This window comes from Geospiza fortis, unplaced genomic scaffold (genome assembly GCF_000277835.1).
Source record: "Geospiza fortis unplaced genomic scaffold, GeoFor_1.0 scaffold494, whole genome shotgun sequence".
NCBI classification, from domain to species: domain Eukaryota; kingdom Metazoa; phylum Chordata; class Aves; order Passeriformes; family Thraupidae; genus Geospiza; species Geospiza fortis.
This window is the reverse complement of record NW_005054691.1, coordinates 13,722-24,040: the sequence shown is the minus strand read 5'-3', so window position 1 is coordinate 24,040 and position 10,319 is coordinate 13,722. Positions and strand designations below refer to the sequence as shown.

At 58.4% G+C, this 10,319-nt stretch overlaps 1 protein-coding gene across 1 annotated transcript in view; it reads left to right on the top strand.

The window, feature by feature from the left end:
• DENND6B (DENN domain containing 6B) overlaps positions 1–10,313 on the top strand; it is a gene marked incomplete at its 5' end in the record, with an annotated part of 15,491 nt that extends 5,178 nt beyond the window's left edge. Inside the window, 16 exons of the mRNA XM_005430853.2 lie at positions 1,113–1,213; positions 2,175–2,280; positions 2,703–2,782; positions 2,949–3,011; positions 3,621–3,676; positions 4,327–4,449; positions 4,954–5,049; positions 5,124–5,218; positions 6,424–6,489; positions 6,608–6,672; positions 7,641–7,730; positions 7,983–8,036; positions 8,369–8,478; positions 9,140–9,242; positions 9,741–9,815; positions 10,162–10,313. Of these exons, the coding sequence (XP_005430910.1) occupies positions 1,113–1,213; positions 2,175–2,280; positions 2,703–2,782; positions 2,949–3,011; positions 3,621–3,676; positions 4,327–4,449; positions 4,954–5,049; positions 5,124–5,218; positions 6,424–6,489; positions 6,608–6,672; positions 7,641–7,730; positions 7,983–8,036; positions 8,369–8,478; positions 9,140–9,242; positions 9,741–9,815; positions 10,162–10,284 (1,406 nt within the window). The remainder of the gene's footprint in view (positions 1–1,112; positions 1,214–2,174; positions 2,281–2,702; positions 2,783–2,948; positions 3,012–3,620; positions 3,677–4,326; positions 4,450–4,953; positions 5,050–5,123; positions 5,219–6,423; positions 6,490–6,607; positions 6,673–7,640; positions 7,731–7,982; positions 8,037–8,368; positions 8,479–9,139; positions 9,243–9,740; positions 9,816–10,161) is intronic.
• Positions 10,314–10,319: the final 6 nt, after the last annotated feature.

Here is a 10,319-nt window from a genome sequence, read left to right as displayed (position 1 = left end):
CAGCACAGGGATTTCCTTCTGTGCCCACTGGGAGGGAGAGCAGGGCAGGGAACTGCTGGGACAGGGAATGGGATCAGGGGATCAAAGGTGGGACTGGATCAGGGACAGGGAACTGCTGGGACAGGGAATGGGATCAGGGGATCAAAGGTGGGACTGGATCAGGGACAGGGAACTGCTGGAACAGGGAATGGGATCAGGGGATCAAAGGTGGGACTGGGACTGGATCAGGGACAGGGAACTACTGGGACAGGGAATGGGATCAGGGGACGGGGAACTGCTGGGACAGGGAATGGGATCAGGGGACAGGGAACTGCTGAGACAGGGAATGGGATCAGGGGACGGGGAACTGCTGGGACAGGAATGGGATCAGGGGATCAAAGGTGGGACTGGATCAGGGACAGGGAACTGCTGGGACAGGGAATGGGATCAAAGGTGGGATTGGATCAAGGGACAGGGAACTGCTTTGACAGGGAATTAGGTCAGGGGGATCAAAGAGTGAATTGAATCGGAGAGAGGGAACTGAACTGAGTCAGGGGGACCCCCAGCTACTTCGGGAGGTGGACCAGAATTAAGGAGACCCCAGTTCCACTGGGAGAGGGAACTGAATTTGGGAGACCTCAGTTATTTTGGGAGAAGGGACTGAAGCAGGGGGATCCTGGCAATGCTGGGAGAGGGAACTGAAGCAGGGACACCTCCCACTGTCCCAGGCTGCTCCCAGCTCCAGTGTCCAGCCTGGCCTTGGATGCTGCCAGGGATCCAGGGGCAGCCCCAGATTTTCCTCTGGGAATTCTATTCCAGGGTCAGGAATTCCTAATTCCCAAGATCCCATCCATGCCTGCCCTCTGGCAGTGGGAGCCATTGCCTGTGTGCTGTCCCTCCTCCCCTTGTCCCCAGTCTCTCTCCAGCTCTCCTGGAGCCCCTTTAGCTCTGAGCTCTCCCTGGAATCTCCCTCTCCATGTGAGCACCCCCAGCCGGGCTCCACTTGTGTCTCTCCCTGTGTCCCCTGGAAAGCTCTCTTGGAGGGCTGGGAGGTGTCAGAGCAGGGGGGTGGCTCAGGAGGGGTTGGTGGCAGTGGGGCTGGGCTGTCCTTAACTGTCCCTCTCTGTTCCTCCCTGTCCCTCTGTCCCTGCAGCGAGAGGCTGCTCACTATTTCGGGTACGTGTACTTCCGGCAGGTCAAGGACAGCTCCATGAGGAGGGGCTACTTCCAGAAGGTCAGTGCTGAGTCTGCAATCCTGGGATCCCTGAGGCTGGAAAAGCCCTCCAGGAGTTCCGGGTACACTCCGGGGCTGGGCACTGCAAACCCCCCTGGGCAGCCCCTGCCAAGGCCTGAGCCCCTTTCCATGGGGAAATTGCTGCTGGTTCCTCCCTGAGCTCCCCTGGCCCAGCCTGAGGCCGTTCCCCCTTGTCCTGTGCTGGTCCATGGGGACATCTCAGTCCCAGCAGTGTCCTGAGCTTCGTGCCCTCCACCTCCAGGAGCTCCTTTCAGACTCCTGCTAATGCAGAAATCAGTTTTTCCATCCCCACTAAACCAGTGAGTTTTCCACTGGAACAGTGGGATTGCTCAGGGAAGGAATTGTCACGCTTGGATGAGGTTTGAATTCAAATGGCCAAGTTTGGGGTTGGACAGGAGGGGTTTAAATGACTCCTGCATTCCTAATTAATGCACGCATTAATGGCTAGAGGAAGAGGAGAGCCAGTGTAACAATGAAACATCCAGTGGGGCTAGGTTGGGACAGCTGTAAAAACCAGGGATTTATTTCACAAGGAGGCCCCAGTCAGAACAAAAAAGGCCTTCCTGGACACGATTTGTTTTTCCAAGTTCCTTTGTCCTACCCAGCATTCCTTAACTTTGTTTATCTGCCCAATTCCCATTTCAGGAGTCGCTCCTTTGTGCTTCTCCACCTGAAATGGTTTTGGGGAGCTTTGAACCCACCAGCAATTGACCTTTATTCCCTCTCCAGCTGCTCTTTTGCCAGGCCATGCTCCCATTCCCTTTGCTCTCCCAAATCCTGGCTCACGAGCAGGTGGCAGCAAGAACTCCACCAAAGTGCTGCTTGGGAGCTGCTCCATGGGTTTAATGCTGGGTTTTTTAAGTTCACTCCTCTCTAAGCAGTACAGAAACGTGCACTGCTGGGGTCAGGGGGGTCCTGATCCCAAATGTGCCATTCCCAGTCCCTGGTGCTCGTGTCCCGCCTTCCCTACGTGAACCTGTTCCAGTGCCTGCTGCAGCTGATTGCTCCGGAATACTTCGACAAGCTGGAGCCCTGCCTGGAGGCAGGTGAGCTGGGGACAGGGATTCCAGCTTGGGATAGAGGGGCTGCATCAGCAGGTTCCTGGAAAACAGCTGGAATGCTCCAAATGGCTTCATTCTGGAGCAAATGCCAGCAGGGAAGAACTTGTCCTGCTTGTCCAAGCGGATAACCAGGTGTAAAGGAGGCATTGTGGGGAGGGAGCGGATGGGGCTGTCAGTTTGGATGTCGGGTGTTCCCAAGGAATGTGGGGTATTCCCAAAGCCAGGAATCTGCTGCACCTCCGTCAGGCCTTTTGTACCTGGGTCATTTCATCCTGATCTATCAGCTCTGGGTTTGCCACAAGCCAGGGGGATGTGTGAGCTGGGAAAGGGAACAATTCCCTTTCAGAATGCCAGGATGAGCTGGATTTTCCCTCGGGTGAAACTCTTCCCTTCCCTGTGTCCCTCAGTGTGCAACGAGATCGACCAGTGGCCACCGCCGGTGCCTGGCCAGACCCTGAACCTGCCCGTGATGGGAGTTGTCATCCAGGTACTGGGCTGAGCCTGCGGGAAGGGCCCTGTGCTCCGTGCTCCTGCGAGTGAAATCCCTGCTCACCCCACATTCCCCACAGCCTTTCCAGCTGGAGATGGTGGCTGGGCACTTTCTGCCCTGCCAGTCCCACCCCAGGGTGATCCCTGCTCTCCTTGCCCTGCAGGTGAGGATCCCATCCCGGGTGGACAAGCCAGGCTCCAGCCCAGTGAAGCAGTGCAACCAGGAGGTGAGAGGGGCTGGCACGGAGGGAGGAGCTGGATCCTGAAGCCTCTTGGGAACCCTTTGGCCTGGGATCAGTGTGGTCTCAGCAGTTCCACGCCAGGCTCTCCTGCCTGGAATCACTCGGGGCTCTCTGCACCCACTCTGGGTGCTTTGTTCACTGTTCCCCTTGCTTTTCCTGGGAAGTCAGGCCCTGCTGGGTCTCCTGCCTTCACCCTGGAGTTGTTTTGAATTTGTTTCAGTGTTTTGGTTCAGCTCTGGTTTGGATTCCTTCCCTTTCCCTTTCTGTGCTGTGACTAACACTGGTTTGGTGCCACATCTCTAACCCCGCTGGCTCTGCTGTGTCTCAAACGCTGTCCCACCAGAGGAAACCCTGGAAAACAAAGGAGCAGGCATGGGCAGCCTTTCCCATCTGGAAAAGAAGGGACTCTTCCTTAGTCTGTAGGCGCAGGAATTAGTTTGGGATGGAGTGCTGTGCCCAGCCCTGCTCCTGTGCACACCTCAGGGTGTGAGCCTTGCTCCCTGTGCCTGGCTGGGGCAATTCCAGCCAGGCTGCTCCCATCTCCTCACAGTTCACTAACAGCTACTAACAGCCTTTTCTCCCTTCCTCATCCAGAATCTGTTACCAGCCCCCCTGGTTCTCCCCAGTGTTCATGAGCTGGATCTGTTCAGGTGAGAGGCTCCTCCCAACCCTCTCCCCTCCACCTGCCGCCCTCTCCCTGCTGGGAGCATCCCATAAATCACAGGGATGGTGCACAATCAAACACTGCTGCATTCCAGGGACTCCTTTGGGATTCTGGGCAGGGTTTGAGCTGAGGGTTGTGCCTGCACAGCCCCAGGGGCAGAGGAGGGGCTGGGGGTGAGAGCTGGACCTGACCCAGCCCAGAACTCCCCAGCCCTGGGCTGATCCCCAGCAGGGCAGGGGGGATCCTGCCCCGTGCCCCCTCAGGTGAGACCCCAGCTGCAGAGCTGCCCCAGCCCTGGGGACACAGCAGCAGCACCTGGAGCTGCTGCAGAGAGCCCAGAGGAGGCCCCAGAGTGGCAGGGGTGGCACTGGATGAGCTTTGAGGTCCCTTCCCACCCAAACCATTCCATGACACTCTGATCACAGATTGCCTGACTTTGCTTAGAGCATTTCCTTTAAACTTGTATGAAACAACTGAGTGACAGCCCAGGTGAAAGCACCTGAATTTCCCTGTGGAATGCTGGAAGTCCATCCTAGATCTCAAATTCCCAGCCAGGAGCACACCTGGGGGGGCTTGCAGGCCACAGCTGTATCTGGTCCATCCTGACTGACCCTGTCATTGTTCCCATTGTCCCAGGTGCTTCCAGCCAGTGCTGATCCACATCCAGATGCTGTGGGAGCTGATGCTGCTGGGGGAGCCCATGGTGGTGATGGCACCGTCCCCAACCATGTCCTCGGAGATGGTCCTGGCCCTCACCAGGTAACACCCCCAGGGTGGGAGGGACTGGGAGCTGTGGCAGCAAATTCTGGCAGCTTTTCCCTCCCACATGCACTCTGTGCTGCTCACCTGGGCTGGGTTTAGGGTGCTCGAGGAAGCTTTGCAAGACAAAGTGCAAATATTCCACGCTCATTTTCTATCAAGGATGGAGAGAAGTACAGAGGAATCTCCCCTGATAGGTCCAGCCCTGAGGACTGTTCTCCCCCCAGCTCAGAGCTCTGCCTTAGCACAAAACCCCAAAAACCTGCAGCTTCCCCAGAGAGGTTCAGCCAGGCCAGGTGCTGCTCTGGGGTCAGCCCAAGCCCCTGGAGCGTTCCAGGCTGGGACAGGGGGGCTGGAAAGCTGGGAAAGGCCCTGGGGGTGCTGTGCCAGGGGCTGGACACGAGGCCAGGGGGGCAGGAGGCCGGAGGGCACGGCCCCAGGGCAGGGACTGTCCCCTGTGCTGGCCCTGTGTGACCCTGCATGGGTCTGTGCCTGTCCCTGCAGCTGCCTGGCCCCGCTGCGTTACTGCTGTGATTTCCGGCCCTACTTCACCATCCACGACAGCGAGTTCAAGGAATACACCACGCGCACCCAGGCCCCGTGAGTGCCCTGCCCTGCCACCTCCCCTCAGGGACACCCAGGGCCACAGCGCTCAGCCTGTCCCCTCCTTCCAGGCCCAACATCGTCGTGGGCGTCACCAACCCCTTCTTCATCAAGACCCTGCAGCACTGGCCGCACATCCTGCGGGTGGGCGAGCCCCGCATGTCAGGTGAGCCCAGGGTGGCTGCAGGGCAGCTCAGGGGGCCAGGGTGGCTGCCAGGGTGTCACAGTCAAGACAGTCACAATACACAATGCATCATCACACAATTTCAGAAAGCTTTAATCATTCCCCCATACACAGTAACACCTTACCCCTTCAGAAGGCTTCAGGCATCTGTCTATGCAGAGTGACACCATTCCACTTCAGAAGGCTGCAAGCCTCTGCCCTTGCTGTTTTTCCCCCACCCTTTTATGCCCTCACATTCATGCAGTGCACCTGTGTGCCCTCTGCTGCCTGGGTGGTTGCTCAGCACACCTGGGCACCCCATGGCTCAGTGCTGTCAGTGCTGCTCACCTGGGCACTCCATGGCTCAGTGCTGTCAGTGCTGCTCACCTGGGCACTCCATGGCTCACAGCTGTCAGTGCTGCTCACCTGGGCACCCCATGGCTCAGTGCTGTCAGTGCTGCTCACCTGGGCACCCCATGGCTCAGTGCTGTCAGTGCTGCTCACCTGGGCACCCCATGGCTCAGTGCTGTCAGTGCTGCTCACCTGGGCACCCCATGGCTCAGTGCTGTCAGTGCTGCTCACCTGGGCACTCCATGGCTGTCAGTGCTGCTCACCTGGGCACTCCCAGCTGTGCCACTGGGGATGGGCTGGGGCAGCCCCACTCCCCATCACCACAAACTGTACCTACACCAGGGAGATCAGGATGAAGGGAGAGCTCAGGGTACCTGCCAGGGGAGCTCAGGAGCCTTGGGGAGCTCAGGATGGAAGGAGAGCTGGCCCAGGGCTCTGTGGGGCTGGCAGAGCAGCTGGAGGCTGCAGGGAGCTGCCCTGGCAGTGGTTTCCTCTCCTGGGAGAGCCCAGCAGCCACAGGAGCTCACCTCTGGCTGTGGCCATGTGCAGGATGAGCGCAGAGCTGGGGCAGGGTGTGGGGAGCAGGAATTGCTGTCCTGGAGCTTCCTGGGCAGGGAATTGAGAGAGGTGGGGAGAGAGAGAAAGCTCCTCTCCTTTATCGAGCGCCTTTGTTGACTGGGAAGCTGAGGAAGCCCTGGGGAGGAGGAGCTGGTTTTCAGCACATCCTCATCCCAGAATTCCAGCAGAGAAGGGAGCTGGGGTTGCTCTGAGGGTGGGCAAGGGCAGGGCTGGGTGTCCCCAGGTGCAGTCCCAGCAGGAAGGGACAGAGCCTGAATTGTCCCCGCTGTGTGTCACAGGAGACCTGCCCAAGCAGGTGAAGGTGAAGAAGCTGGCCAAGCTGAAGACCCTGGACACCAAACCAGGTGGGTGCAGGCCTCAGGAATCCCTCAGGACCGACCCTTCCCTTGGGGATTTGGCAGCAGGGAGCTGTGTCCATTTGTGACTCCTGATTTTTCCTGATCCCGAGTTTTTCCCGTCCAGGAATCTACACTTCCTATAAAACATTCCTTCACAAAGACAAAACCCTGATCAAAAGGCTGCTGAAGGTAAGCACCTCCCACTCTGTCCTGGTGGGAAACTGAACCAAGAGCTCAGTTTGAGCAGACAGAGCTCTCCAAAGGAGCAGAACTTACACTTTGGGATGATTTAGTCCATGCTGGGACCGTTCATTATGCCCAGTTTAGGACTTTCCACTTGACATTGAGGATTAAATCCTGGTGCTAACAATAAACTGAGTGGGAATAATTTATATTAAAAAAAAAAAAAAAAACAAACCCCAGGTTGTGTGTAGTGAAACTTGAAATTTTCAGGTGTTTGAGTAGAGGGTGGAATCTGTGCTGTGGGACCTGGATCTGGGGATCTGGAGTTTGGGATCTGGAGTTTGGGGATCTGGATCTGGGGATCTAGAGTTTGGGATCTGGAGTTTGGGCAGCACTTCAGGTTCCTGTGGCTGCAGAGCTGCAGGTTGTGTGTGGCGGTGAGGGGACACCTGGGTGACCCGGCTGTGCCATGGGTGACCCTGGGTGACCCCGTGTGACCCGGCTGTGCCGTGGGTGACCCCACATGACCCGGCTGTGCCGTGGGTGACACTGGGTGACCCCGTGTGACCCGGCTGTGCCGTGGGTGACCCCACATGACCCGGCTGTGCCGTGGGTGACACTGGGTGACCCCGTGTGACCCAGCTGTGCCGTGGGGGACCCCGCGTGACCCTGTGTGACCCAGCTGTGCCGTGGGTGACCCCATGTGACCCGGCTGTGCTGTGGGTGACCCTGTGTGACCCTGTGTGACCCAGCTGTGCCGTGGGTGACCCCATGTGACCCGGCTGTGCTGTGGGTGACCCTGTGTGACCCTGTGTGACCCAGCTGTGCCGTGGGTGACACTGGGTGACCCCGTGTGACCCGGCTGTGCTGTGGGTGACCCTGTGTGACCCCATGTGACCCGGCTGTGCCGTGGGTGACACTGGGTGACCCCACATGACCCGGCTGTGCTGTGGGTGACCCCGTCTGTCCCGCAGGGCATCCAGCGGAAGCGCCCCTCGGAGGTGCAGAGCGCTCTGCTGAGGAGGCACCTCCTGGAGCTCACCCAGAGCTTCATCATCCCTCTGGTGAGTGCAGGGACACCCGGGGGGACAGGGAGCAGAGCCTGTGACAGACCCCGGAGCAGGGAACCCTGGAGGGGCTGGGTGGGAAGGACCTTTAAACTCATCCCATCCCCCTGCCATGCCAGGGACACCTCCCACTGTCCCCAGGTGCTCCCAACCCCAATGTCCACCTGGCCTTGGGCACTGCCAGGGGCACCACAAGAGGCTCCTCACCTGTAAGTTATTACTTTTTATTTTTATCTTTTCTTGTTTTAGGAGCATTACATGGCCAGCCTGATGCCTCTGCAGAGAGCCATCACTCCGTGGAAGGTAGGATGCTCTTCCCAGTCCTCCTTCCCTTTGGGACTGGGAGTGGTTACAGGGTGGTGGGCACACTCCTGGGAACCTCCCCCGTTGAAGGAAGAGGAGGTTTACTGCTTTAAAAAGTCATTAAAAAGTTGAAAGAACTCCTGGGACAGATATTCCCGGTTTTGCCAGGAGATGAATTACTGGGAATCTCCTGTGAGGATCGACCTTGGGGTGTTTTTATCTTCAGTGCCTTGGGCACCTTTCCCACTGGAAGTGCAGCCCTTGTTTTCCTGGTTTCGTTTGGGATGCTCTGTTATGGATTTCCATGGACTAACGTGGATTTCCGTGTGCAGAATCCCCCCCAGATCCGCCCGTTCTGCCAGGAGGATTTCATGAAGAGCCTGGAGCACGCTGGCCCCCAGCTCACCTGTGTGCTCAAGGGGGACTGGCTGGGGCTCTACAGGTGAGAATCCTGACCCCAGCCCCAGCTGGGCCAGTCCCTATGGGCAGCAAACCCGCGCCAGCACTGGGACCCCGTGGGAGCTGCGGGGCCTGCAGAACTCAGCCATGGATTAACTCAGGATGCTCAGGGAGAGCAAATCCAGCCTGGGGTTTGTGTGTTCTAAACAAGTGGAGGTCCTGCAGGGCAGTTGGTCCAGGGTTTTCCTGGATAATTCGTTCTGACTGGGATGGAGAAGACACTTGGTGCAATAGGAGTGGGAAAAATGCAGAAGTTGGGCACCCAAGGAGGGAAAATGGGAAATGCACAGATAGAAAATGAAAAAATCCCAGAAAGTGATCAGAAACAATAAGTATAGAATTATGGAATGGGTTTGGGTGGGAAGGGTCCTCAGAGCCCCTGCAGTGCCAGCCCTGCCATGGCAGGGACACCTCCCACTGTCCCAGGTGCTCCAGCCCCAGTGTCCAGCCTGGCCTTGGGCACTGCCAGGGATGCAGGGGCAGCCCCAGCTGCTCTGGGAATCCCAGCCCATGTCCTGGTGTGTCCCCTTGACCCCTTCCCAGGGTCACAGGGTGGGGTTGTTGGATGGGATTGTCCCTGTGGGTCCCTGCCAGCTCCAGCACCACACAGTTCCACAATTCCACAATTCCTGACCTCTCCACAGGCGATTCTTCAAGTCCCCCAACTTCGACGGTTGGTTCCGGCAGCGGCACCGCGAGATGACCCAGAAGCTCGAGGCCCTGCACCTGGAGGCCATCTGTGAGGCGGTGGGTGACAGGGACAGGGACAACGGACAGGGCTGGGACAGGGACAGGGCTGTGTCTGTGAGGCCGTGGGTGACAGGGACAGGGCTGGGTTTACTCAGAGATGAGGAGGCTCCAGGGAGAGCTCAGAGCCCCTGGCAGGGCTGAAGGGGCTCCAGGAGAGCTGCAGAGGGACTGGGGCCAAGGCCTGCAGGGACAGCACCCAGGGAATGGCTCCCAGTGCCAGAGGGCAGGCATGGATGGCATCTTGGCAATGAGGAATTCCTGGCTGGGCTGGGATTGCCAGAGCAGCTGGGGCTGCCCCTGCATCCCTGGCAGTGCCCAAGGCCAGGCTGGACACTGGGGCTGGAGCACCTGGGACAGTGGGAGGGGTCCCTGCCCATGGTGGCACTGGAGGGGCTCTGTCACTGTTTCAGGAATGAGAAACCCCTGCTCACCTTCAGGCTTTCCTTAGGGGAATCCCTTGGGAAGTGTCCCTGAGGGAAGCCACTCTCTCCTTAGGACATCGTGGCCTGGATGAAGGACAAGTCCGAGGTGGAGATTGTGGACCTGGTGCTGAAGCTGCGGGAGAAGCTGGTGAGTCCCTTTCCCTCTCTCCCTCCCCCTGCACTCCTTCCTCTCTCTGGGTGGAGGGAAATCCATGGCACAAATCACACCTGTGCCATGGAAAACCTTGATCTCCCTCCCTGGAGGGCTGGGAAGCTCGGGGAAGTTTGGTGTTTGTGTGAAATCCTCAGAGTTGGGAGGATCCAGGGAAGTTTGGTGTTTATGTGAAACCCTCAGAATTAGGAGGATCCAGGGAAGTCCTTCCCCTCCCGAGGCTCAGGGGGCGTTTCCTGCCCGTTTTTATCCTGAGCTGCAGCAGGCAGAGCCCGGCAGAGGGGAAAGGCCCCTGGAATGTGTTGATTCCCATTTCCCGCAGGTGAGGGCTCGCTGCCAGCACCTGCCCGTGAAGGAGGAGACCCTGCAGAGGGTGGGTCTCTACATCGACACCATCATCGGCTCGCTGCCCGAGGACCTGCAGACTGTGCTGCACCACCCCTGAGCCGGGGGGCTCCTGGAGACCCTCCCCAGGCTGTG